This window comes from Priapulus caudatus, unplaced genomic scaffold (assembly GCF_000485595.1).
Source record: "Priapulus caudatus unplaced genomic scaffold, Priapulus_caudatus-5.0.1 Scaffold70, whole genome shotgun sequence".
Taxonomy (NCBI): domain Eukaryota; kingdom Metazoa; phylum Priapulida; class Priapulimorpha; order Priapulimorphida; family Priapulidae; genus Priapulus; species Priapulus caudatus.
The window spans coordinates 42035-69534 of NW_014577131.1; the positions used below are offsets into that span (position 1 = coordinate 42035).

At 44.4% G+C, this 27500-nt stretch overlaps 1 protein-coding gene across 1 annotated transcript in view; it reads right to left on the reverse strand.

Moving 5' to 3' along the window:
* LOC106821361 (collagen alpha-2(IV) chain-like) overlaps positions 1–27500 on the reverse strand; it is a 42356-nt gene that overhangs the window by 11118 nt on the left and 3738 nt on the right. The window contains exons 3-27 of the mRNA XM_014826124.1: positions 14303–14380; positions 10381–10515; positions 10076–10120; positions 9756–9818; positions 8896–9012; positions 8435–8470; positions 8112–8174; positions 7720–7797; positions 7383–7490; positions 7075–7128; positions 6826–6888; positions 6644–6688; positions 6135–6251; positions 5793–5868; positions 5480–5596; positions 5157–5333; positions 4853–4978; positions 4529–4707; positions 4250–4331; positions 3757–3872; positions 3222–3351; positions 2350–2439; positions 1852–1959; positions 1373–1486; positions 792–953 (exon numbers count right to left, since the gene is read on the reverse strand). Coding sequence (XP_014681610.1) covers positions 792–953; positions 1373–1486; positions 1852–1959; positions 2350–2439; positions 3222–3351; positions 3757–3872; positions 4250–4331; positions 4529–4707; positions 4853–4978; positions 5157–5333; positions 5480–5596; positions 5793–5868; positions 6135–6251; positions 6644–6688; positions 6826–6888; positions 7075–7128; positions 7383–7490; positions 7720–7797; positions 8112–8174; positions 8435–8470; positions 8896–9012; positions 9756–9818; positions 10076–10120; positions 10381–10515; positions 14303–14380 — 2479 coding nt within the window. The remainder of the gene's footprint in view (positions 1–791; positions 954–1372; positions 1487–1851; positions 1960–2349; positions 2440–3221; positions 3352–3756; positions 3873–4249; positions 4332–4528; positions 4708–4852; positions 4979–5156; positions 5334–5479; positions 5597–5792; positions 5869–6134; positions 6252–6643; positions 6689–6825; positions 6889–7074; positions 7129–7382; positions 7491–7719; positions 7798–8111; positions 8175–8434; positions 8471–8895; positions 9013–9755; positions 9819–10075; positions 10121–10380; positions 10516–14302; positions 14381–27500) is intronic.

The window sequence follows — 27500 nt, forward strand, 5'->3', positions numbered from 1 at the left end:
TTCTCCTCCTCCTCCTTCTCCTCCTCCTCCTTCTCCTCCTGCCTCCTACTTCTCCTCCATGACCGTCTTCATTTGATCTCCATCACCTTCTCCGCTCCTCCTCCCTCCCTCCTCTTCTCCTTTTCCCCCTCCTCCCTCCTCCTCTATGACCGTCTTCATTCGATCTCCATCACCTTCTCCGTTCCTCCTCCTCTCCCTCCTCCCCTCCTCTTCCTCCCTTTACTCCATCACCTTCTCCCTTCCTCCTCCTCCTCCTCCTCCTCCTCTCCTCCTCTTCTCCTCTCCTCCTGTCCCCAACTCTTCCTCCATGACCGTCTTCATTCGATCTCCATCACATTCTCCGCTCCTCCTCCTCCCTCTCTCCTCCTCCTCTTCTCTCCTCCCCCTACTCCATCACCTTCTCCCCTCCTCTTCCTCCTCCTTCTCCTGCCCCCTACTCCTCCTCCATGACCGTTTCATTCGATCTTCATCACCTCCCCGCTCTTCCTCCTCCCCTCCTCCCTCTCCTCCTCCTCCTTCTCCTCCTCCTCCTTCTCCTCCTGCCTCCTACTTCTCCTCCATGACCGTCTTCATTCGATCTCCCTTTCAGGGGCAGGTACGTTTATGTATACACAGGGTACATATATGCTGAGAAGATACAGGTCTGGTACACTTGTGTATACATATACGTACCTCGGGTACATATCTGTAGTACCTGATACGACAACGACTCCTTCAGCATTAGTAATTGTTGATTAGCACAAGTATCCATTACGTTACGAAAGTTTAAACGTACGATCACCCGTACATACCCTTGAGTCCATCAAGACCAGGAAGTCCAGACTCGCCCTTCTGGCCACGCACACCGTAAGGTCCTGGTTCACCCTTGACTCCTATACCGCCAGATGGCCCTGGCACGCCGTTAAAGCCACGATCACCCTTCGGCCCTGCTGGACCAGGGAATCCACGCTCGCCTGTGGACAAATTTACGAATTTCATTAGAGCATTATTAACGAACATTAGAATGTAATGCTTTCGTCTTGTTGGTGTATTAACGAACGCATTCCCGTAGATTCTCGCACCAAACTCGTGGGCTCGCGTGGATCTGATTCTCTACCCAGTGAATTCAGTAGTGAGATTTAGATTTATTACTCCTTATACGTTATACTTTTAGAACTCTCACGTTTAGAGGCATAGTTTTACTTTTGACGTGACAGCTTGAAAATATATTCCTGAAAAATTAAGACCTTCAAGAAAGGGAAGAAGAAGACGACGACGACGACAACGAAAAAGATGATGATAATGAAGAAGAAGAATAACAACAAGAAGAAAACAAAGGAGATGAAGAAGAAGAAGAAGAAGAAGAAGAAGAAGAAGAGACTATGGCAAATACCGTCACGGCCAGGTCCACCGGGTGGTCCAGGGAATCCCCGTTCTCCTGCTGGTCCATTGTCTCCCTTTTCGCCAGGCAGTCCGACTCCTGGTATTCCCTGATTTCCCTTCATTCCTAAGTAAGGAAATAATAAGTTAGATAGCAGCGTCATAGAATCCTCTGTCAGCCAGTAGTCCGAGTTATCTTATATATGAAAATGTAGCATATATACGACACGGTAATGATGCAAAACCTTTTCATCAAGAAGATATACAAAATGTCGTCATTCCCTCGTTGGGCGAATACTTATCGTTACTGCGCAGCAATTAAGTGACCAATTATTTAATAATAAAATAATTGTCAGCCGAACGCAAGTAATTATATATAGGTATTTTTACCGAATTTCGTTTAATAGGCATCATGATCATGGTGATAAATATGTGATACATCATATATCAGAGATATTATACATTATAACCACACACGGGGGTTTACCTTACCTGGCAATCCTGGTAATCCTGGAAGACCATCATTACCAGATGAACCAGGTCTTCCGGCTGCTCCGGGGCGGCCATCTTGTCCGTGTTCACCACGTGGTCCCGTCAGTCCTGCAAGACAACATCGGTAAATTGTTTTAATATAAAATTCAAGTGATAACGAAAATTGTATGCCGTTTGATAAGATGTATTTTATTTCAGGAAAATCACAAGAGCATTGTAAGTGACAAAAATATAATTGAGCAGCAAACGTTTTTTAATTGACAGCGATATACAGCCACACGTACGCACGTACGCACATATTGGCGTACACACACATATTTTTGCTAGGTTATTATTTTGACAATAAGTAGAAGTCTTATTCACACACACATTGGCAACTTTAAGCATTGACCTACTAGAATATGCCACCCTAAATTTAATCGAGCCGTAATACAGCTGTGACTGTCGCTTTGCTCCATTTCACCACACACTCACAGCTATGTAGCCTCAGTCTCTTACCTCGTACACCTTTCTCGCCCTCATCTCCCCTGGGTCCGGGCAGACCGTCCAGACCTGGCTCGCCCTTGATTGCCAGAATCTGATCGACGGCTAAAACAAGAGCAACGCTACCGCTAATGACAACAACAACAACAACAATAATAATAATAATAACTAGAGCACTCGGACAGCACAGACCTCCGCCAAGGCAGCTGAATTCTGTCACTGTGAAAATTTTTATTAATTAATTAATTAATTAATTGGATCCGGATGACGACTAAAATGTAATCAATTCTAAGTTACCCAATTTCTGACGTATCCTAAAAAATTAATTAATTAATTAATTGGATCCGGATCACCACCAAAATGTAATCAATTCTAAGTTACCCCATTTGTGACCTATCCTGAAAATGTTATTAATTAATTAATTAATTGGATCCGGATCACCACCAAAATCTCATCAATTCTAAGTTAGCCCATTTCTGACCTAACGTGAAAATTTTATTTTATGACAATCCGTCCATAACTTTTTCGGTTAGGCTGTACACAAACCCACAAACCCACAAACCCACAAACACACAAACGAACAAAACACACGCCGGTGAAAACATATATCTCCTGCCAACCCCTTGGCGGAGGTAATGATAATAATAATAGTAGTAGCTATTAGCTCATGACGTACGTATACGTACGTGCGCGTCGCAAAATTGAACCTTTTTGTTGATAAAACATTCACACGAAGATAACAGATGCGCATTTTTCTCATATTATCCAAAGAGTGGTTCCGAGCCCTGGACTCTATCAGTAGAAGTGACCGCTACTGAACTTGACTTGTTGCCTGATGCTCGCGCACACGATATTCTCTCGAATTCAGTTCGTAATCTTCTACTTACATCCACGAGGTCCTGGTGGGCCCATGTCACCCTGTTGACCTGGGTCACCCTTGGTTCCATTAAATCCATCCAGGCCGGGAAGACCGCTGCGGCCCTCTGCACCCGGACGTCCCGGGAGTCCGGACTCACCCTGATGCAATCATAGGTCACACTGAGTCACACTATCAAGCGCCAATGCACACTATGTCGCTACAGCTAGAAACTGTCGAAATAGCAGCTCAGCGAGTACGTTATCGAACCACGTGTATTTCACACCGAGCGCGTACCTGTTCCCACACAAATGACATAGTTGACAATGCTAAGCATGAGTATGAACAGAACCCGTGGTTATTCATCTAGTGCTGCATCAGCTTTCACATGTTGCACTCTAACGTCATAGAATATTACAACCTATCTTATACGGGATATTGCAACCCGGGACGATCCTGCGTCAATATTTGCATCAGGTTTTCGAATACCGCACAGACGGTCACCACAGTGCCGGTTCATGAACATTACAACACGACATTCGTGTATTCCAACAAAGGACTCGTACCTTGATACCTGGTAGTCCCTCAAGGCCAGGCATACCATCTAGACCTGGTGGGCCACGGGGTCCGGGTTCTCCTGAGCCTCCGGGCCTGCCATCAAAACCACTCTCGCCTTTGTCTCCTGAAAAAGAAGCCACATATGAGCACAGCGCTCGTCACGCGCAATAGTACACTAAATACACGCCATTACTCTCATACTACTACACTATCATTAAATTATTATTTTTATTTTTATAATAGTTATTATTATTATTTATAGCAACAACATCATCATCATCAGCAGCAGCAGCACCAGCAATAGTAGTAGTAGTAGTAGTAGTAGTAGTAGTAGTAGTAGTAGTAGTAGTAGTAGTAGTAGTAGTAGTAGTAGTAGTAGTAGTAGTAGTAGTAGTAGTAATTGCTATTGCACTATTAACTCGGGTTTTTATCATTCAAGTCGACCAACCACCCAACAACTGATACAGAATTTTTATTTACACGTCTACACAACTTCCGTACCTTTAGAGAGGGTTCCTGGAACGTACGTTGGTTCACCCTTGTCTCCCTTGCTACCTGGTCGACCATCAATGCCGTTCAAGCCCTGTGAGTGAACGAGTGCGGTAAGCAGGGAATTACAAAGGGGCTATAGTCTAGTGGTTTAACAATTGGTGATATATTATAGATAGCACCAAACAGTAAGACAACCAAAGTTCTACAGAGCTTAGTTAGGCTGTACATGTAATAATAATGATAATGATAATAATAATAATAATAACTAAGGCCTTGTGGTGTACGTACCGGCTGGCCTGGGCGGCCCGAAGCACCTGGTATTCCATCCTCTCCTCGAGATCCTATGTCACCCTTCTCACCACCCATACCTCTGTCACCGGGCGCTCCGGGGCGACCATCGAAACCTGACGTTCCCTTCTCACCCTTTCCTCCCTTGCTGCATGCATTGCATGTCCCACCAAGTTCACCTGCAGGGAGATTAAGCGGTCACAGCTATCGTATTTTCGATATAAAGGTTGTTCGTTTGTACCTTCACGTAGAATTAATGTTTCGCGGGAATGCCACATCGATATTACGCACGACGCCTACGAAATTACCCTGAAAAATACAAACCCTTAGATCCAGGGGTACCAGGGTAGCCATCACGTCCGGGGATGCCAGGGTAGCCAGCATTTCCCTTGTCACCGTCGGGACCCATTGGTCCAACAATCAGCGAATCATTCCTAGGACGGCAAGGACCTGAGAAGCAGTGGACGAACAAACACAGTCATTCTCCTGCGGCGACAATAGATTTCGTACTCACTATGTTCACTCAAAACGTTTACCGACCGACTGCTAAAGAATGAAAATGTTGTAATTATATTATTATTATTTACTCGTTTATTGTGACCGTTTTTTTGGAGGAAGAGACCATCACCTGGTGCACCGGCGGATCCACGGTCTCCCTTCTCTCCTGGTCGGCCATCCAAACCTGGCTGTCCATTCAAACCTGGAGGTCCCTGAATAGCTACACCTGGTATGCCTGATTCTCCCGTCTCTCCCTTCCCGCCGGAGGATCCTGGTCTTCCCTGGAGACCTGGCTGACCATCAAGACCTATTCCAAATAGCAAGGTATTATGTTAGAAGCCATATTGTCAAAATGGCGATTACGATCCCAGCAACCACAATGTTAGATCAGTTTGTGTTGCGCGATAGAGAAAGTGCGAATATTAACCAGCCTAAATAGACTCTTCGATATACCTGGGTAGCCACCGTCTCCCTTCTGTCCAACGCTACCAGCAGGGCCTTCTGGACCGGGGAATCCTGGTACACCTGGTCCACCTTTCTCTCCCGTTAGGCCCATTGGTCCGGGCACACCTGTAGAGCACGTGGAAAACATGTCTTAAACGGCTGCATTGTGCCAGGGGAAGGAATAGAAGCTTTAAAACATACGGCAAAAAAGCAGCGGTGAAATTGACGAAATTGTTTCCAGTGCACCACCCCCCGCGTTTCTGTTGCCATGCATGATTTTACCTGGCTGTCTAGATTAATCTTAATTCGAAGCGTCACCTACCTCGTTCACCGTCCAAACCAGGATAGCCAGGCTCGCCTGGTGGTCCGGGCAGACCCGGATCTCCTGCTGGCCCAACCTGAAGCAGACCGAGCGTGAATTTAACGTTGGAATGCGCGAATTTAACGTTCGCATCGTACCATCTTACCGTACTTCTTAACGTACCATCTTACCGTACTTCTTACCGTACCATCTTATCGTATTTAACGTACGTACCATCTTACCGTACTTAACGTACCATCTTACCGTACTTAATGTACCATCGAGTTTAATTCGATTTCAACAAAGTAACCCTCTACTTATAAAGCCGCGCCTGCTGTACTCTCGGTGGCTTTATGCACTTACGCCTGGTTCACAGTCTCCGGCTTCACCCTTGGAGCCCTCACGTCCAGTAAAACCTGAATCTCCCTTGCTACCAGAAATGCCTGGCCAGCCGGGCTGTCCGTCATTGCCTCTGTCACCCTGTTAGGAGCAATGCCGCATTTTTCGAGGTGAGAGTTACATCAAATTAGATCGAAACCGATGATTTTAGTTAAGGAGATTTTTTCTTTAAAGTATTGGCTAGGAATTTACTAAGACTAATATTACGATTGCAATTTAGCTTTAAGAATTAACACTTAAATATAAACTAGTTGGTCATGTTTTATATTACCCGATTTAAAAAATCTAACCACGTGATCATAATAAAGATCAAAACATATTATATTGATAATATATCTCAAACTACAGTGGCTTAATATCATGTTTCTAGGATAGATCTGATCCACAATAGCTTTTCCTAGCAGTAGCAGCAGCAACAACAACAACAACAACAACAACAACAACAACAACAACAGAAGCAGCAGGTATTTTACCTTGAAGCCCTGAATGCCTTGTGGTCCCGGGAAACCTTGCTTGCCCTAAAATCATTGAAAACAAAGATACATTTCTCAACGTGCACAAATAAACAGTATATATTTTTTAAGGTATTTCACAAACTTTCTGTTGAGTATTGCTGAATAAAAAAAAATGAAATAGCTATATAGCTTGTACTCACTCTGGGTCCAGCTGGTCCTGGCACACCCTTTTCACCTTTCATTCCAAGTGGCCCGGGCAATCCCTGCAGGAACAATGTATTTAAAATTAGCAATTTGTTGCAATACGGAAATTTTACGGAAATCACGTAAGGAAAAAAGATCTGCGTTTGATTTTTCATTCAAAACGCTATCTTTACATGTGCTACGAAGCCGCAATTGTAATTCACTCGGACGCAAAACGACTTCACTGAGGATGAATTCATACTTACTGAGTGACCGAGATCACCTGTCTCTCCCTTCATACCTGTGTTGCCATAATCACCCTGTAACATAAATATATTTAACAATGAACACTAATTACAACGAGTATCAAATTCGAGCACACAACAAGCATGTAGGGCATAGGCAAAAAACACAATGAACTGCTAATTATATAACCGGGTTATGTACTTGATACAGAAAATATTAGCCTTATAAAAGCAAAAGTATAAACATAAAATTATGGGGGGGGGGGAGTCAGGGATAAATCGCTTATTTTATTTCAAATGTGGAACGAAATAAGAGCAAATTTTCTCACCTTCATACCCTTCATACCCATGGGTCCTGAATCACCCTTAACAATAATCAGTCCTTTAGAGCCTTTGAATTCTTGAGTACCAGTTGGACCCGGTGGTCCCAGATCACCCTAAAGAGCAAATGGAAATCACATTACCATATGGGTCTTCATATGAAATTCACAATTATTATATTTCAAAATAATAATAAACACGTTTATCATTATTTAGTAATCACGTGTACATGTATGCAAGTATATGTAAAACGATCCTGTTTTATCTTTTAAACATGAAATCCATACAATGGGTGGCTGCATAATAGCAGCTTTCTATACATGTTAAAAAGGTAGGCCACGATACCTTAGTTCCTTTCAAGCCCTGCATACCAAGACCCATGTTGCCTTTTGGTCCCTTTGGTCCCAACAGACCAGCTGGGCCCTAAAATTGCAAATGTGCACAACTATTAATTTGGGAATAACCCAATCGCTAGAATAATAATAATATAATAATCGGTGTTTCTATTTAAGATTATAGCAAATTGCAAAAACAAATTCCATCGTCCTAACAGTTATAAAATAATACATTTAATAATGAAACTGTAATTATATAATAATTAAGGTTTAATGATAAATATATTGGGGAAAAAAATCAAATGAAATTATAATACACAAATGATCTCACACCATCATATGTGCCTAATGCAAGCTGTGCGAAATTATAATTAAATCAAGTTTTGGTTTTCATCTACTAACCGGACGGCCGATAGGTCCCGGGGGTCCTGGACGGCCTGATTCACCATCGAATCCACGAGGGCCCTAAACAGCAGAATATTACAAACTTGTCAGTTGGCTTAGACTCAATCAACTCGACGTATACGCGTTTCACGAGTTCACAAACAACTTGGCATTACTCCGTGTAATCATATATTTATAAAATCTTTAATAATGATAATATCAGACATGGTACATGGTTTTATCAGCATTTAGAGTAGAATGTATTCCGTTTTTGTCCGGTACGCAATGCATTTTGACAACGTTGAATTTATCCAGTGATAATATTTCTATATTGAACTTACCGGTTGACCTGGTTGACCATTTATGCCTGGCAATCCCTAAAGCACAAATAAGATAATAATTGGTAAGACAATGGGCGTTTCTGTGTACAATATCAAATGATATTATGTCATACTTTTCACACTCTTTCTATAAGTTAATAATTATACATAGTTCATTATCACTCACTTTACTACAGCTACCAGTCATGCACATACAGTAATCGTAGCAATTAATGTCTTGACCTTTATCATACCTCGATCTGTCTGATCCCACCTTGCATCAGCGCAGCACAATACAAAGATAACTTGCACAATTTGTACAATTGTAAGCCAACATTGAATATTTATACATGCACTGAACTGTTAGAATATATCACCAGACTTACTAGCCCTGGTTCCTGCAGTTTCTCAAAACTAAATAACGAAAATCGCACTGATGAAGCATGACGTAGAAAATACCCTTTAGAGAATATACCCCGTACCTTCATTCCCTTCAGACCAGTGACAGCTGGTTCTCCCTTCAGACCAGTAGGTCCTGGGTACCCGGGCAGGCCTGGCGGTCCTTCAGGACCCAGCGAGCCAGGAAGACCTGGTGATCCCTGCAATAAATCCGGCATTTAGCACCATGCATGCAAGCGTGAGCAACATCTATTTTCAGTAAACTCAATTGTGCGGAATATGCAAGAATTATATATAACTTCTTTTATGATATATAACTCTTTCACTGGGTGTGTCATGATGAATGAACTCTTTGTTATGATATTATCTCACGGCATGCTTGTATCACTTCTCAAGCATTTATAACAAAAAACGCAACCTTAACTAATAATAATACGCCTTGCAGCTGGCATCACTTATCCAGGTCAGCAGAAAACGCTGGCTTCTTTTAACCAGGTTAATGCTGTGCATGGTAATGCCAGCTTGCTCCAATGAAGTACGTATACATATACCATCTTGCAGACTAGAACGATCTTCTATTTCAGCTCGTAAGACTCGTATGAGTTCATTGACATGGCGTCTAACTGGGAAAAGCTGTTGATGTATAATGTACTGCACGTGTTGGAAATTTTATTTAATCACGCATAGGAAAATTTTAATTGAGCAAACCCTAACCCTAAACCCCTGTAACCGCTTTTCCCACTTTGCGATGTTTGAATATCATCTATATTTAACATTTGGACTGGCAAGATTCTTTGGTGTTTTGGTGCCGATGCTTTGTATTACTAACTCTCGATGTTTGACGGTCCCCTGGAGTCCCCTTTGGCTAGTTTAAAAGATTTATATTAAATCTCATGTTAGATTAAAATGGTTATTTCATGTCGCGCACGTCTCGTTGACTTACGTCAGTGCCGTTGCAGCCGTCCATACCGGGTCGGCCTGTAGCTCCAGGAGAACCTTGGATACCCTACAAATAGAGGCAGAGGTCAACAATATTACCGGAGAGAGGAACAGAGAGCAAATAATGTAACACATCACATTGCTTACGGTTCTATCTTCACTTATAGTATATAGTTAAATCGCAGTTCGATAATTATTGTAATTTTGTCAAATTCATTGCATTATTAATCACTTAATTGATTGGCATATCAACTTCTATAATATTTTTAAGCTGGTCCAAGCACGTTTATTCTAAGGTAATGAAATAATTAAGCTCAAACTCACCGGAATTCCATTGATACCTGGGAAACCTGGCTGGCCAATCCTACCCTATAGTGGAATAAAATAGCAATATTCAGTCATTAAAAAGGTATATAGTTTAGAACTCTGAGGAATTTATCTTACAACAGTTTAAAGTTAACAACTTAAACGCAAGCAAAATCACAACAATTGAGAACAATAATCTTTTTTAAGCACACATAATATTACAGTCACCGGTAACAACAGAATAATAGCTAGACCGTCAGCTAGTAGTCGTCTTAACTGACGACATCGTTCTATAATATTTCAGCGGCCATGTTGATAGATACCCGGTCGCCCTTGGGTCCTAGTGGCCCGGCACGTCCCGACTCTCCGCTGTAGCCTTTTGGACCTGATAGACCCTCGGGTCCTTCCATGCCGGGCAATCCCTGGATTCCTTGTTCTCCGGGAAGTCCATGTGGACCCTGTCGATAGAAAGGGTACGGTAAAACCATATCGTGTGTACATCTATAGTCACGTTTCTATAATTGTATGCTAGCGGAGTGAACCCGAACAAATCTTAGGTTCTTGTAGATGCGGTTTTCAGGGTAGTTTATTAGGGATATGGTTAAAGCAAAACCTTGTACTGTTCTGGGTAATTGTGACTGTACTGCATGATCCTTCATTGACAGGCATAGGTAATCTGGCAAAGCAGTCGACACATTGATCTATGGATAGGTGCTTGTGAGTGTTTATGGCGGTTATCACAAATAATATAACCGATAGGGCTCGAAGCGCACAGGTATAGCTACAGGCTTAATATAATTGCAATTAATCATTTTGTCTTATTGGTATCATTTTTACAGAAAATTTCGTTTCAGCATTTGCCACACACCTGGATTGTATATCTAATAATCTGTTACCATTAGAGTGTTTTTCACGAAAGTTTACATACTTCGTGTACATACTTTGACATCTGCGTAAATAAGCCGCACATATGGTAAGATGCAATGATAAATATACTATATATACATACATATATATATATATTATATATATATATATATATATATATATATATATATATATAACGACCGCCCGCCCGCGCGCACGCACTCGCGCACTCGCGTAGGCACTCGCGCACGCACGCACGCACGCACGCACGCACGCACGCGAGCACTCACATCCGTCAGATGCAACTGGATACGTCTGCTCTAGCGGTAACGTAAATCTCTTACTGTTCTTAATGTAGCGAACTGATGCGCAGAGCTCTCGACCCATATACACAAAGACAGTATGGCACCTATTTATTATGCAAGCAAAATCTATTTCCACTTTTTAGAATGATACTCTATAGGCCACGGGCAATTTTGACAGTAATCTCAGCTAGCAAATTCAAAATTTTTGCCAACAGCTGCGGTCCTGCGGTATATTAGCTGTCGGCACGCTTCCTGACCCCTGACCACGGTCAAACAAATTCGGTTCCCTGGAGGGAGAGCATATATCACTAACCAGACATTACTGCGGTGGCCTCGCCCTCAAAAAATATGGATGTTAGGGATTCTCTGTCATCGAGCTTTGGCTGGTTCACTGAGGCGCGAGCACGGACTCGAATGGTTTTCCTTATCGTATTTCTTGAAAATTGGCAGACGCATCTTTCGTATTCAGCTCCAGGGAAGTGCGTGACAGTTACAAACGCACGTAGGTCGGTGAAACCCCAATGGGTTTCGAAATTCATGCTCCTAGTTCGAAACCAGATTCCTGCCGCGTGTTACCGACCCGGACCCTCGGCACCCGGACCTCTCAGACACATGCACGCGCGCGCACGCACACTCACACGCACGCGCATACACGCACACACACTCACGCACTCACGCATGCACGCACGCACATCGGCATTGATGGGCGAGATAAGCTCGTGCGAAGTGATTTCATTTAGCGGGCGTTCATCCCTCCCGCAGCATGCCGCCGCTAGCTCTCACTCTGACAGTTCATGATGAAGCCCTACAGCTTGTACCTGCTCACGTTACGAAGTGCCGACAAGCTCTAGCAGCGCCAACACGCTGGCAAATAGACACGATAGCAAAATAGGCTCCCCCCATGAAAACCCTCGGTATGCGCCCAGGAAGGAAAACTATTTTAACCACATGGATGGTTAGCGATATCTATTTTGCATGTGTTTGCTACTGTAAGGGTGGTTCCGTTCGGTTTGGCCGAGTTCGTTGGTCACGTTTAAAATGCAGTTCGACATGCTAGCTTGAAATATTATTTTCACTTCTTCGAAATAAGTTCGGTCCCTTACTTCGAGTAACGTGTCCGCACGGCGCCTCAACCTCAACCCTGGATAGCAGTCTGCTTATATATAAAGTTTTTGTCGGCTCTCTTCGAAACGCCAGGAGTCCCCCAGTGGAGCAAAACAGCAGACACGCTGATTTGGTGAAAACACCGGGGATAGAGAGAGAGAAGGTTTTTGCAGCGTAAAACTTTACTAGGCGTATTTATTGGCGGCTGTTGTTCTTTCGTGAAGCGTGTGCGTAGAGTGGGCTCATCAGCATACTGATACGAATTTAAAATGGAGTTTTTCATGCCAGGCTTTTGCACCGTGTTGACACGCATTTATGTGCAAAACAAAATCCACTAACGGTTATCATTATCGCAGTTCTAGTAGCACGTATTTTCTTACATATCTCGTTAAAATTAAATTGGTTGACACCAGTAAACAGCATTTATTGCCATATTTTGCAGCGCTGTCTGGCATCACTTGTAAAAAGCGGCTATTACAACTACTCTGGAACGCGTGAAAACGGGGAGTTCGATCTTTTCTTATCCACCTACGATTGCCTAGCTTACAATAATCCACTAAAATTTGTCACTGTGAGTTTGTAAAAAAAAAAACACGTCAAAATCTGCACTTTTGTTTTACTAGCCATGAACCTGTTCTGTATGAAAGTGTTTTTCTAGCGGGCATCATTCTTTAAATGAGCCTATTTTCGAGAAGTGCGTCTGCTCAAACTGGGAAGGCACGTTAATAAATCCTGTCGGTTCAAGACAGGGGGCGTAAATATTAGCAAAAAAATAAATATGAAAGCCAGCTGGCTTTGCAATGACGCCGTTTTGGGTACGTCTGGTTAAATCTCCCTCTGGTTTTCCGACATTTTAAATGCCGAGGGCCCCGCGTAAGCCAAAATGCCAATGCCATCGTATCCTTCACGGGGGTTAGCTACCCAGGAAGCTGAGGCTCGTGTTCAGTATTAATACCTTTCCAGGGCATCACAAGTGGCGACATGAATGATGACAGCTAGATTTGTGGGATGTAAATTGTTTTAAATAAAAAAATGTTGGCGGCCATGTCGGGAGTCGTGCAAACCCAATGCCTGACGGAGGGTACCAGACGAACTATATAAACGCTGGGGGGGATAATCGACGAATGGTTATATTTAGAGTAACATTACATTACACAATTTACATTTCTGTGCGCGCGCGATGTTTGCGAACCCGTACACGCGCGCTCGGGTTGAATTTCTAACATGAAGCTGAAAAAATGCGAGCTCCCACGACCCGCACCCCCACCCTCGAGCGGAAAGGTCGCTAACTGCACCCAAACCGCAGTCCCACACGGACAGCGAGCGAAGCCTAACTATAAACATCTGTCCCGCGTGCCGTAAACCTATCAGAGCGATTGAGGTTAAAAGATTTCGCAGATGGCGAGAAAGAAATGTGGTCTCGGCATAGAGTCGCGGGGCCTCTTCCTCTAGGGAAGTTATACGTACAAATAAGCCTGCAGATGAGGGCAGTTACAGCTAAAAGCTAGTGCCATTCTGACATTCACGGTGTAGCATTACGGCGCAATCTCACTCTATATGACAATACATGGAGCATAAAATCCCAGCAAAATATATGCGTGTCGCAAATGGAAGGTGGAGTTCCATAGATGGTGCAATGACCCCCGCTGTTTGTTTAGAGGTTAAAAACTGCATGACCCAATTCAATAAATCGTTTAAGTTGCGTTATACTGTTTCTAAAATATCAAACCGGCGTATGAAAGGCACATAAAGTGAGCTGTATGTGTCTCGCATGACATCGTGAATATATAGTATATAGTATACTAACCCTACTGTGATCGGTGTAAAATATGCAGTTTACGAACACACAATCGCACATATGCTTCTATGTATACTTAAATTACTTTATGTGTTACTGTTACGTGTTATATGTTACAGATTTACTTTTCATGTTGAGTAATATCTATGGTATATCTTAACGTTCACTTACCCTTGAGCCTTTCTCTCCCACGCATTTACAGCTACCTGTAGTACAATCCCTGCCCCTGCATCTATTTGATCCCTGGTCCTAGAAGTAGAAACAAAAAATAATTAATTAATGTGCAACACAGCTAATTAAGGAATGAATGGTTATAATCATGAGTGAATAGAAGCAACCTTTATTCACTCCTGCTGTAAATAACATATTAGGTAATACTAGATACAATAATGTAACCCAAACCCAGAGAGGATGTAACCCCTATCCTCTCTGGGTTTGGGTTACATTATTGTATCTAGGTAATACACACAGCAACACATTGCGTAAGAAAATAACGATCTTGCTCATTGATGATAACATTTCTTACAACGCAAGACAGAAACGATCTTCTCACTATCTAGACTCTAGAGTCAAGCGTTAAACCTGCTATTCCACCCCATGATTTTGCGACCACAGTGTCCAAATTAGTTGTCGTACAGCGGTGATATTTTGCCGTCGTTGAGCTATAGTCTTAACACAAATATTTTTGCCACCCAAAAATAAATAGCTATCCTGGTGGGGAGTCTTCGGGAGGTTTGTTTATTTAGACTGCTCATGTACCAAGCTTCCCACATGCGTGTCAGGGCCGAAATGGCCAGGGCTGGCTTGCGGTTTGGCGCTGCTTGGGCGATAAATAGACTATGGAGAGCGTGAGCGCCAACAAATACTGCCGTAAATCAGTTATTTAACCCACAAAATAGACACTAATCAAGAGTGAGAGTTTGCTATAATTCGCAGTATATAATTCATCATAACCCGCAGAAAACATAGCCTCACTCAAAAAACTCTCGCGCTCATAGGCAAGCCAAAGGGCAATTAAATGACAAGCCAAGATTCGAAACGACTAATTTAAAATGCAGTCTCCAGGCAAATAAAACAACAAGGGGAGTGTGGGCCAGAGTTTATTTGTTCCAAGCACCTAATTGCACGTCAAGGAATCCCACACTGCAGAAGAATGCTATACGGCCGATAGTAAGCATCAAACTATTCACCATGACGAAGACGAAGTCGAAAAAATAGATTATCGAACCACGAACGCTAGAAATCGTAATTCTGGTAGTGCGCACTTACGCTATTGATGTTCTTTATTTTAACTCGTATATAATAATGACAAAAATTTCATTCAAATATATTGTGTCACACAGTAGAGTGAAAGTAGAATAACCCGAATTTCTGTGGCCCACACTCGCAGTCTCGTCACTATGCCCGACTGCTCTACGGTCGCAGCTGCACGCATGTCCCATACGTCTACCACCATCGTGCACTCAGCTGCCGCCACATGCCCCGAGGCCCCGCTGTCCCGTAGACAACGGGACACCTCCTGTAGTGGAGCGACCGACGTTCGTAGCTAGGCTAACGTCGAGTTCTAGACAGGTCCGATAATTTTGCAATTGATTTAGGCCTAAATAAATTTAATAATTTCTGTCTTGTTGTTTTCTGTCTTGTGATCCCATACTCATTACGGGAACTCCCCTCCTTCCGATCTGTTACCAATAACGCGAAAACTTTTTTTACTGCAATCCGCAGAGTTGATCTGTCAATTTGACCAACAGTCGATTTTGGCCGATAAAATTTAGATTGGCTTTCATTATTGTTAATCGTGATGGTAATATAATGGCTATAATGATAGTGGTGGAAGTAGCGATCGACCCGTGATAGGCTTCTAATGCAGCCTTCGAATCGTCACGCTGACAAATCAGACACCAACGACCGACCCCCGACCATTTCCACATTGCCCTGAAACGCGGCGCCCAAAGCTTGAGAACATAACTTGCTCCTAAGTTGCAACTAACAATACAATCTTAAAATCTCTGATATCACGTAGGTAGCCACAGCGTGATAATACGAACAGGTTGAAACGTGATCGTTATGCTCTCATGACGCATTCCCATTAAAACAGAACAAACCTGAGCCTGATTCAGCTATGATTTATAACGCTACATGAATTTTTTTCATCATGCAGCCACTTGTAAAAATAAGACGCGAATGAAAAAAAAGATATACGCGCCCCACGAAAAGTGCAGAATTACATGAAATGCATCTGGTGAGCAATTGATACCAAATGGCCATATGCCCATATGCTATAAATTGTTATCAACTTAAACAACCCGGCTAGCTATATGCACTTTGTTTCCCATGAGGGCCAGACTGAACTGTGATTGAACCTAAATAATGGCATATATATTATATGCCGATTTCATTCCCGTGCAGGTATTAAATTGACTACGTTACAAATTTTCTATGGTAAAATTGTCAAATTTTTGTTGCCATTTTTTTACATTAAAAGTAAGAACTAACGGGACTAAACGTATCGTCAAATTATTACCTGATAAGATTGTTTCTCAACTAGTTAAAAATCCAAAAAACCTGGACGATTTGATATTATGTTCCTGACATTAATGGCTTGCTATGGGCTATATATGAGTCACGAGTGTATGTTCACATCGAACAATATAGTAAAACAGGAAGTATAATGCAGCAATTTAACCATAAAAAGTGAACAGAATTACTTATATTTTGTGAAAAAGTGGAAATATTTTTTTCCTTTTTACTGTTTACGGTGACGTAATCACTTTAAGCTAAAAATTATTCGACCCTCGATCAAACTCGCCATTTATTACAATACCAGGAGTGAAGTATAAACAAAATTGTTTCACGTACGTGCGCGCGCGCGTGTATTTATTATAATATCATCTAACACACTCATCTAAGACGCTGATATGCAGACAACAGGTGAAAATCTGAAAGACCGATTTACTGCCGGTGGAAATGAATCCGCAAGCTGGCCTGTTGTTCGCTGAGACGTGATTGGCTCACCGGGGCGTGGCCTATATTCCATAACGGGAACCTCATTGTCAGCTACCCCCGAACGCACCAGTCGTTATACATTTAGTTTCTCACGTTAGCTCTCAGACGCAGCGTTAGTGTGTGTGGGGGGGGGCTGTAATATCAAAGTTATACAGTATATAAATTACCCGCTAGTATAGATAATCGTTAACGTCATCAGATGGTCATTTAGCGTCCGAAGGTCGCACGTGTGGTTGTATCTGTGTGCATCTGACATTCAAGTCAACAGACGTTGGGAAACTATATAACGCCTATGATATTAGAGCTTGATTTAATTAGAAGCAAATTCATCTTCTTCTTCTTTTTCTTCTCGCGCTTCTCGTTATTTCTTCTGTGAGTGATTAATATAGGAATGTACGCTGTCACGTAAAGAACAAAACTTACACTGTCAACACGGGTAGCAAATGCACTAATCAATGCTCCTAGAACTGCTAACGCTTCCCTGCCTCATCATATATATATATAGTTTCATGCACATACATTCTTCGCGCTGGCACGACAATTAAGACCCATAAAAAGATATGACAGTTTAGAGTTGTGATATCATGTCCACTTATGAAGTTTCTGCAGTCGGGCCCCTGTTTCAGAAAATCATCAGCATGTGGCGATTTAATTGGCCACACATATAATTGGCAGCTTTACTCACTAATTACCACAGCGTTGCCAATTAGTTGTATGCACAACGCGATGGCTTTCTTAAATTTTCTTAGAGAGCAACACTTGTGTAAAAAAAAAGTATACGGGCAATCATAACTCACTTGTTACTCGTAAATAATGCCATATATATTCTAGGGCTTACTCAATCCAAAAACTGACCGAGTCCGGAACGTACCCGGACCCAAATGCAAATTTATCCGGATTTGCCTACTATTGCTTTGAATAATCCTGGAAGAGACACACTCCTATTAAAACTTAAAACGATGGTTGTGCCCTTGCCTCTCTTTCAATTTTTGCTTTTAGGTGAAAAAAAAATCGTCTTGTTTTTACTGAACTTGCACTACTTAACATCGACGAATGTACATACTATTCCAGCTGTGCGCTGGATTCTGTTTAGCGTCTAGATGGCGCCCCAGTAGTCTTCTAGCCAGTAACCAGAAAGTGCTTCTGTAAACTCTTTGATGTCGATGGCTAGACTCGGGGCATCAACCTATCGATCCGGCAACCTCCATTGCACGAGACAACATATTTTTATTACCACCAGCAAAGAGATTTCGAGGTACTCCGCCGTGTAGGCCCTACGTGCCCCTCGCTGGAGTAAAATCTTCGCTCCATATGGGGTTTGCATGTGTCTTCCAAGGATGTTACAAATCAATACATTTCTGTTCTAGTCAGAAGTACATCTTCTGCGTACGATCCAGGACGCGTCACAATGCTCGTAGAAAGGCCTGGTTGTTGCAGCATCTGCTGCGAAACTCAATGCACGCGCGCTACCAATACTGATTATGGCATGCATTACAAGCTCTTACGCACACAGCAACTAAAACACAAACACACGGTCTAATCTAACCACACTTGTGGCTATTTTGGGCCTTCTCATCTGAGTGCTGGTATCATAGTAAAATGCATACGAATCGAACCATCGTAATCTATCACATTGGTTTAAAATTTTTCACATGAAGACAAGCTTATGCGCTCATGTTTATACAGCAACACCTATAAACTGGATAGGATATATCAAGAAGAAATGTTTATATAGTAATAACGAAAAATTATCATCTCACGCCTATAAATAAGAAGTTATGTAAATATATTTTGGCTATTAATATATTAGGAGGCGATGCTCGTGAACCAATTAAAACGTTTATGGCCTCCATATTCGTCTGTGCTTTATGATAGCTCGATCGTCCATTTTTTAATCGCCGCTGTCGGAGACATGGTTGCCAACAACATTGACGCCGTCTTATTTTATGGGCCCATATGAGTTGTGTTCAACATTACTTATTACCTTTGATCATAATGTTATATATATTATACCATCTTGCCGTGGCATCAGCGTTAATATTTATAGCATGAATAAAGATTAAATTAAATTATCTATAATTAACTTGTGTGTTTTTAGGTGCTTAATTTATGTATGTACCCGTTTCGAACAAATAAATGACATCGCTTATCAATATGTGCGCGCGTTCGTGTGTGCGTGCGTTCGTGTGTGTGTGTGGGTGTGGGTGTGTGTGTGTGTGTGTGCGCGTGCGTTCGTGTGTGCGTGCGCGTGTGTATGAGTCCAAGCGGCTGATGCAGCGTAAGATTCTTATTGGAACCTTTGTGCATGCACACTCGCTTCTCATCGTAGAGGGGTCCGCCCGCTAACGCATTCTGAAAATAGGACACCCTGAAGTCGTCTCGATTCTGCCATCCAAGCCACGCCAGAAGCCGACCAGAACCCCCCTAACCGTATTCTCTGCGCCCAGTTTTTGTCTCTCGCGGGAGGCAGACGAGATTTATGTAATGATCTGCATAGGAGGACGGCGGGTGGAACTAATTAAGTCGATCGGGTCTGTTCGTTAACTAGGATAGCTGCGGCGCGACGGAAAAGTTTTGAAATTTTGAAGCGCAGCTCAAATTCATTTTAACCATCTTGCGGCTTTCCGCGTGGGATTCATTTGAAGTTGGGCAGCTCAAAATTCTTTCCAATTAGCGTCAGTCAATGCACGAAGACGTCGAGCTCGACTCAGTGTGCAGTGGTCGCATATTACGCCGAATTTGTCATCTATTTTGGTCATATATATTGTATATATTGTATATATTGGTCATATAGTTGCTGAATCCGTCAGCTGACGTTACCTCAAGTTGGTATGCAGTTGCCGCTAACTCCGCAACTACTGCGTGTGAGATATGAATCACCGATTTCGGCGATATTTTAGTCGGGAGATTATTTTTTAGTTGTTGTTACTTGTTATATTAATCACGTTTTCTACGAACAAATCTCTAGCTCTAACCCTATATGGCATATACGCGGGAAAATGAGCATGTAAGCCCGAAGGGCGACTCAAGAGCAACACACAACTCAATTTGGGTTCAAAGATGCCGGCAAAGCCAAACAACACTAGCGAAGGGAGCGACCGCAGCATTTCCTGGATGTAACAGCTGCTGCACGTTAGAGGCACAGTATCCAACACGCCCTGCGTAACTCGGGGCACGTTGGTGGTAACGGCCCCAAATCTCTACGTGGTTGTGTAAGCGTAGCGCCGAGTCTGGGCGCTGTCCCGCCCATAAACCTCGTTGTGGACATGTGTTTGGGGCAACAAATCAAAGTGACCCCAGAGCAGTAATAGAGTGTGAGCGGCCAAAGCTAACACACCCGCAAATGTAGCGTATCCGTTGTAAACACCACGTCAAATCAGACCAACCGCTCACCCGCGTATACTTCATAATGCTGGACGTGGAGAACCATGCATTCGCGTATTAACTTACCGTTTAGCTGCCCACGCTTTGTTAAAGTGATTGACGTTGCAAAAACGGGCACCATGTAAACTTACTTAATGGAACGTAATATCTTAATAAGTACCAGTAGTAGGCATCTGGAGTGATATGGAAGGAGAAAGACTGATAAAAATAAAGAGAGAGAAAGAGAGCGAGCGTACGAGAGCGGGAGGGGTAGAGATAGAGATAGAGATAGAGTTAGAGTTAGAAATGGATGGATGGATGGATGGATGGATGGATGGATGGATGGATGGATGGATGGATGGTTGGATGGATGGATGGATAAATGGATGGATGGATCAATAGATGGATGGATGGATGGATGGATGGATGGATGGATGGATGGATGGATGGATGGATGGATGGATGGATGGATTGATGGATGGATGGATGGATGGATGGATGGATGGATGGATGGATGGATGGATGGATGGATGGATAGATGGATGAATAAATTGATGGATAAGTGGATGAATGGGTGGAGAGAGAGAAGATGGGGAAGAGGAGATGACATGAGTAAAAGGAAGAACAATCGAGACCTTGCACACGAAACCACGTGGCATGTCATGGCGTTCATATCGATGCAGATTTTTATATAGATTTGTGGAAATATCGCGATTCAATAACCGGTCCTTCACATCTGCTCGACACCTGAACGCTATTCTATGTGCAGGAAGGAAGAGCGCGACCGAGACGCCTCGATCATGCGCACGTGCTCTCGAAAAATTACAATATTATATAATTTCACATCGCGTAGAACTCAGAATGGGCGACGAGGAAGCGGATGGAGGGAGGGGGCGCGCTTGCCTAACCCTTCGCTATTATTACAGCTTAAGGGAATTACGTACTGGGCTCTGTCGACGTCGCCCTTCGTGTAAGTAAGACCTGGGAAACAGGAGAAGCGTGGGGGCGTTTGATTTTGATAGCGATTCCTCCTCCACCCACTCCTCCTCCGCATTTCAGACCGCCGCGGCGGTGGCTGTTTTTGCCGCGTATTTATTCTAGGGATCGCTCGCTACGCAGCGCTCGCGTCGGTTTGGGCCGTCTGCTCGCGTGGGTCGGGCGCGGCGTGCACGCGGGACACGGATATTTCGCACCGCGTCCGAATCCAAACATGGCCGACTACTTCGTAACGGCCGAATTGGAGCAGTGGTGTAAGGGAGGGCCTTGCCCCTACGCACCGGCGACGGCCGCCGCACCGCAAACCTCAACGCTTGCTCGGCTTCACCCTCTCACAGTGAGAGAGAGAGAGAGAGAGAGAGAGAGCAGGTAGTAAATCACGGGCGAGAAAGATCGCGGGTCGCTACAGCTGCGGGACAGATGGCCGGCGACGGATTCATAAAGAGAGCCTTTGAGATGAGCAGAGATGGTTTCAGCCGCAGCTCGGATTTCCGCGTGCCCGTTAGCCCGTGCGCGGAGGGAGCTGCTCGATGCTGCGGATGCTGCTGCTGCGGGGAGAGATGAGGCTCCCGAAGCTACGGACACCCATTGACGGCGCGTGACCGCAGCGCACGCAAACCGCGGCTAATGAACTTACTCGCGCGTAGCTCTCCCACTGCGTTTGTATACGCGACTACAACAGCTATTAGTGAGAGGGTTACACGCACGCAGCGCGTGTGTGGCGCGACGATTAGCGGGAGCTTCGCATATAAGCTATCACTCGGGCGCGACTCCTCTTCAATGAAAGCTGCCCCCCGCCGTCCTGCCGCCCTGCCGCCCGGTGACGGCCGGCCCCTCTCTCATGTTCACTCCCGAGGCGATTGAACCGCGGAAAACGCATATATTTACGCTAGTTGAATACTGTTGACAGACCGGAGACAGGCTTCCTTTTAGCAAGCTAGCTGTGCGTTGAACTGCTTTTGCGGGGCACACCTACATCTGCCGCCACCTCCAGGCCACGAGAATACGCAGATAATGTTACACTATGCGAGATTAGATCTCACGGGGAACACCCAAGCTGATCAAATGCTGTCAGATATAGTATACGGGCGAGAGAGAATTGTATATATATATATATATATATATATATATATATATATATATATATATATATATATACAATGCTTGCTCGACCTAGAAGGTTTGCTTGCCACCCTACCTGCTGCATGTCAGTGCCACCTAGTGTTTGCGTTGGGCGTTTGTAATTGATTTCACAAGATTCTGAGAGAAAATACCCAGAACAAGATACCGTTTTATAATAAACCACGGTGCCGCCTTTGTCTAGTAATAAACTGCAACACAATGAAACATGCTAACTCGGTTTCATGCTTCGGGTGATAAAGTTAATAAACAGACGCAATGACACATGATAACCCATTTTCATGCTTCGGGTGAGAAAGTTAATAAACAGATTAGTTAGTTAGTTTATTCTCTCTTTCTTCCCTAGCATTCTGTTAGTTTATTCCCGGCGAGCCAGGGCCTTTAACCGGCATGGCATGCGGCGAATGTGATCATAAACTCTTTATACCCAGAGGAAAGGAGGAAAACGCGTGAAAAATCACAAGCTAAGCTCTAACGGCTTTCTGCGGTGTTATATGGAACTAGTCTTAGAAGCCTCGCTGGTGAATGCCAGTACATTAAACGGCGATGCGCTAGAAAAAATACACCACACAACTGTTCATAATTTACGCAGTACTAACAGGAACGGCTGCTACATACTGCAGGGGAAAGAACATACACCACAGATTCAAGCACACGCTGGGCCGCTCCGGGACTGCCCCGGGAGGCGATTATAGGTCTGCTATCGCATGGCAATCGCTGTGTAATTTCGCGCGCAGACAGTTTCCCGCCCCCGTGTTGACAAGGCAATCGCCGCGTCTGGGATCCGGCGACCGACACAGGTCAAACATAAAGGCCCGCTCGGGCCAGTCTGCCATCTCGCGTTCGGACAATCACCGGTGCCACCCAGCGGCGCTTAGAGAGATAGCAGGCATAAGCGCAACGATGACACCGATTTCGGGCGGTGCCGCACGCAATCGCGACTGCGCGGAGAGAGAGAGTGGTGAGCTTTGTTTCAGACTGGGGGGCTGGCCAGCCAGGCGGCCGTCAGGTTAAGCGCCGGCTAGGCCGGCTAATCCTGTTACCGACCGAAAGCTGTTGACATATACAACAATTGCGCCCGCTTCTATTGGCTAGATAATCTCCTAGAAATGCCGAGAAGAACAAAGCCACCCTTTGAAACTAAAGGATACTGATCGTTCGTATTGCTCGTATGCGAAATCGCTAGCCGAGTATCTCTTAGAAATGTGACTGGAAGACACGAAATGATTCCAAATGGCACGCTGAGAAGCGTATCATTCAGCATGGCCAGAGTTAGCATGGGACATGGCTATACGGAGAATTAACTGAATCACGGCGTAGCGCGCCTATATAATTTGTACAACACTTTGTTTCCTGTTAATTCAATCACAGACTATTAAAAAAATCTTCCGTCAGCCCCTTTAGGAACTTGTATGCTTCCACGGTATATTGCTCATTTCAAAAGGCTGTACGTGTAACCAACATTTAGATGGCTCCCACCCAAGCGTATACCCGGCATCATGCGCCTACGAGGGATGCCATAATTTAACATTAACTACCACTATAAAATGTCAGCCATTTAGCGTCTGTCATTTGTCACACTGTGCTTTGTCTGCACGAGATTATTTGAATGCGCTAATTAAGCGCAATTAAAATAAAGTCGCGCATCGCTCCCGCGACTACCTTATATAAACAACGGCAATAAAGCACTCGTCAGTAAACGTTCGCACTAGATCGAGTTACGGCCGAATTTATTTGTCATGCGTATCTATAGCGGAATTCTAGGAAGCGTCGAAGAACCGATGACGAGTTAAAATTGGCACCCGTCCTTGCGGTTGCCGTCAAGGACGCAGATGTTCGCGTCGATAACCCCCATCTGCCGACAACGCGCGAAGAAAAATTACTCTCACGGAATTCGACAAAAATGGGGAAATATATTCGTCGGAAAATGCTTCGCTGTGCAGAATGTTGACAGAATCAATTACAGACAGGTGAGGCCCTGAGGAACCCGCGAAGACCAAATAAGACGATGGACATCAATCTATGCCGACAGACAGCAGCATAACGACGAGACAAGCAGAACTCATGGCGTGTGAACTACATTGTGGCTCCGCAATAAGTGCTTATTATATTCTGCTGCATTAACTCAGGTCACCGTATAAGGTGTTATCTTGAGTATGCATTATACTCTTTTGCATTTCTAATACAAATAATATATACATCTGTTTAATTGGTTCGCAATGCGGACAGATTAGTGGCAACGGCGTGCCCAGAAATGAACCCGGCCAAGAATGCCAGAGCGGCGGCGCGATATCAACACCCACCCAAAAATATCATGTCATTTGCGCGCATAAATTATATATATAGGCGAGCGACGAAAGCCGGATATTTAGTCTGATGTTGCAGTCGCCCGGGGTTATATTAGGCAGCCATCGCCAGCTGTTAGGCAACCCTTTCTAGTTCAAGAACTTAGACGTTATTAAATTTCTCCACGGCAATGTGTGAGCACACCCACCCCCACCACCGCCGTCTTTAAGATGATTCGATATCTTAAATGCGCGTACGTATGAAATTATCATGTGAAAATTGCATATTTTTCGCGCGTGGAACCGCCGCCGCAATCCACGGCGGCACGGTGTCTGCTATTTTCCTATTCCCGCAGGAGGATTTTGAGCATATGATATAATATACACCCTGCACTGTCTATGCCACGGTGCAGACAAGACTGCATAATATAGGGTATATAAATCTCTATAATAGGCCCTATACAATTCTGTTATGGATACTCGCACGCAAAAAGGCAGCAAGCTGAAGCGAAGAAAATGCAGAAACGCGGGTGTTTTTACCTCAATAACTGCCTTCTCCTTCTCTCTCGTTATTATTAATGCGGCTTTTTCAACGTCGAAGAGGCGACGCGGCCTGTCTACGGAGACCGAGAAGTGCCGCATGTAGCGATTGATTTCAATCCGTCTCCGGGCCCACCCTAAAACCGTAACTGACTAACTCGGACCTACGGGATGAAACGACGCGCGCAACCCGAACGCATACGGTGCGTCGAGTCGCACACCGAGCACGTAATCCAGAAGCAGGGCAACAAAAACGCGTGAGCAACAGCAAGTCATGCAGCCCGTCAGCGGGTTTTTCCGCGTAGTACCCCCACTGCATGCAAGTATCGAAACGGATCTGCCAAAGATGACCCCGCCGCCGGTTGCACGAGGATATTTGTCAAAAAACGTGCTGCAAAGCTATAAAATAACGTCGTCGCGTTGATTTCGACCGGCTGACATCGTCAAGTTGTAGACACGTTGGTTTTTCGTGTAGAAAATCCATTCATCAGTTTGTTATTTTTGAAAACTCTTCCCCCCCCCCCTTCCCCTTACGCAAGCATCCGAAGCCAATCGTCTTTTGTCGTCGCTCTCTTCCCACGACGATGAGTAGTGCATGAGCTACTCAGAGCAGCCGATACGGCGGGAGGCAGTGCATGCATGAGTCAGGCTGGGTGGCGTCCTGAGCCCCACGCCCATCCAGACTAACACATTTGGGTCACTGAAAACCAGCAGCACCCGCGCCCCGCACTGGATGCAGCTGGCCTAGCTGAAACCATGGCGATGTCAAACAACCTGCCAGTAATAGATTACGGCACGAACGCCCGTGGCTGGCTCCGTACGCCCGCCGCCTTCCTTCGCACATGTGTTTTTTTCCCGATGCAGCACTTGGTCTCGGCGGTCTCAACACTTGATGATTCGTATACGTGTATCGACCGTGTCCATTTTTAGCCAGAAACTTATTCAAGGTTAGTCACCGCAAAAACACGGCGAATGACGTGAGAACTGCGTGTCTCCCCCATGCACACAAAGATGGCGTCACTTTAAACAAAATTCGGGGTTTGAAAACTCTTCTTGTACGCGTATGAATCTACACGTGAATTAACCAAATACGTTATATATGCTACAGAACAGCTAAAAATATTTCCCACCTCTATAAACCGACAATTAAAATCTCCCGCTATTATTCCGTATATGTACTTGTTCCACTGTATTACTTCACGCCCTCGAGCAAGCGAAGATATTGTAACACATCGGGTTTCTAATGCACCGACTCCGTATACGCCTGAAGTCGTAAAACGCGTAGATGAAGTGAGGCCAAGGGCGGAAGAAACTGGCAATCAATTTACGAAGCATCTTGCCACTCGGCGGCCGACTCACCACACAAATAGCAGCGGCAGAGTTGCTGCTTCGCACGGCCAAACCCACACCGCAACCAACGTCCACGGATCCCGTTACCAGATGGCCGGGCCAATATCTATCTGTGTGCAGTAGCTGCATGCGTGAATACCTCGCCCCCCCAACAGGGGGCTGCCGGAGAGATAGGCGCGTGGCGCTACCGTGCGCGTAACACACATGTCACGTTAGCGTGGATTAGCATGTCCGCATCCGCGTATCCAGTATATGACTTTATTAGTCTCTTTCGACTAAGGGGCACGATCAAAGTACGACCACGCACAGTAATAGATGTGCACACGTTTTCTTGCACAATTCCAAAAGGCGGGGGAGTGGTGGAACTCTATGGTAAAATGTGCCTCGCCGGTCCTTCCCACGATCATACGGCAACGGGAGCATTGACCAAAGGGTTTACATTATGGTCTATATGTATTTATTGCGGGTTATTTCTGTCTTCACGCGCAGGAGGGTACTGCCTTTTATTTGTTTAAATTCACTTTTACGAACATATGCTCTGCTGGACATTTGTATGCAGTGCCCTGTTTCCAGTGAGGGCAGGCACACCTACAGCGCTCTGGCATGTGCTTGACCAGTTGCAAGAATGTACCACGGCTTGTATAAGCTTGCACAATAAGCCCCCTAATACCCTGCACAATGACCTCTAC